This window comes from Sinocyclocheilus grahami, unplaced genomic scaffold (genome assembly GCF_001515645.1).
Source record: "Sinocyclocheilus grahami isolate Dianchi unplaced genomic scaffold, SAMN03320097.WGS_v1.1 scaffold603.1, whole genome shotgun sequence".
Classification (NCBI taxonomy): Eukaryota; Metazoa; Chordata; class Actinopteri; order Cypriniformes; family Cyprinidae; genus Sinocyclocheilus; species Sinocyclocheilus grahami.
The window spans coordinates 1-1835 of NW_015505782.1; the positions used below are offsets into that span (position 1 = coordinate 1).

General features: G+C 35.7%; 1 protein-coding gene across 1 annotated transcript in view; it reads left to right on the forward strand.

Annotated features, from left to right (window-relative positions):
- Positions 1 to 1234: 1234 nt before the first annotated feature.
- The window catches only part of LOC107557441 (NACHT, LRR and PYD domains-containing protein 12-like), a 35743-nt gene continuing 35142 nt past the window's right edge, over positions 1235 to 1835 (forward strand). The window contains exon 1 of the mRNA XM_016240858.1: positions 1235 to 1284. Coding sequence (XP_016096344.1) covers positions 1235 to 1284 — 50 coding nt within the window. The remainder of the gene's footprint in view (positions 1285 to 1835) is intronic.

Consider the following 1835-nt stretch of genomic DNA (forward strand, 5'->3'; position numbering starts at 1 on the left):
GTTTTGTCCCGGGACTCTGGTGAGTGTTCGATATGTCTGGATGACTGCCCTGTCTCTGTGTCTACCACAAAGGGTATAAGAAACATTCACTAACACACACATACCCGCTGTCGTCTGTGGAAATCATCTCATCTTCTGCTCCTCCAGGTGTATTGATGAATGGTTTGAGGTCAACGGGTCGTGTCCAGAACATCCCATAGATTAACATTAAAACAGGTCAGATGTTAGACACGTTGCATAAATAGAGTGGAGTTAGGACCATTTATCTGAATTCAGATACATTTCATGAAGGCCCTATTTTACTCAGACTATTTTTATACCCTATTCCACTCTGTTTTTTTTTTTCTTCTTCTTTTTTTCTCACCTGCAGATATTTCCAGGAAAGCAAACCAGCAGAAAAGGGCTCAGGCTCAGTTAATATTTTCTCCATGATCTGACTAGCTTTGACACTAGATGATGAATCCACCACCATCTGAGACCTATGTAGAATTAAATCCTGAATGAAATCATGCATACAGTTTGCACAGTTCTGTTATCAGATCTGATGGCTGTTTAACAGTAATCTAGCTGTCATCTTTACCCATGAATCTCTTGGTAAATATGGCAGCTGGTGGATTACAGGATTACTACATTTTTGTACAGAAACATAGTGGTTTCATGATTGATAACCACTGGATGGAATATAGTTTCATCAACTGCACATCCCCTGAGTTAAATATATGAGTGTCACAGCAAAGGGACTGAATACTTGGGACCATGTGATATTTCCGTTTTTCTTTTTTAATAAATCTGCAAAAATGTCAACAATTCTGTGTTTTTCTGTCAATATGGGGTGCTGTGTGTACATTAATGAGGAAAAAAATTAACTTAAATGATTTTAGCAAATGGCTGCAATATAACAAAGAGTGAAAAATTTAAGGGGGTCTGAATACTTTCCGTACCCACTGTATATATATATATATACATGCATTTATTTTGTTAATAAAATATACTGACATATGATTTGAGAAAATCTCTTCTAAAAAGACTCACCCCCGTTTCATTTTAATAAACATTTACATAAAAGGTAAAGAAATAGGAAACATTTAGTCTTTTATTAAACAGGAAACATTGGGAATATTGTAAAGTAAATTGTCATTTAAAAAGGAATTATATTCTGTTGTATTTTCTGTGCGTCTGATTGAGTGTTTCTATATCGTCACACTTGCCCAGCTCCATGAAAACAGAATGAATCATGGAGGACCAGGAAACATTCAGTGATGGAGATAATTCTCCAGGATATAGGTATGTCAAAGTTAATGTGGTTATGTGAGTGGTTGTCTTTATCATATTCTGGTGCTGAGATATAATTAGGACCTTGAGTGTCTAAATTACAAGAGCCCAGATCTGTCATTAAATAGATGGATGGGTGGGTGGCATCATACTATTTAAAGTATTACAGAAATGAAGTGTTTTTGAACATTTGTGTTTTTCATGTAACACTTTTCATATCCCATGGAAAAACATTCCGTAAGCTCATTCTTTTAAGGGTCTAAACACAAAAAAACAAAAAAACTGGTTACACTCTACTTGAAGGGGTGTGCATAAGACTGACATGACACCTTCATAATCATGCAATGACACCTTCATAATCATGACATGACACCTTCATAATCATGACATGACACCTTCATAATCATGACATCTACATAATCATGACATGACACCTACATAATCATGACATGACACCTACATAATCATGACATGACACCTACATAATCATGACATGACACCTACATAATCATGACATGACACCTACATAATCATGACATGACACCTACATAATCATGACATGA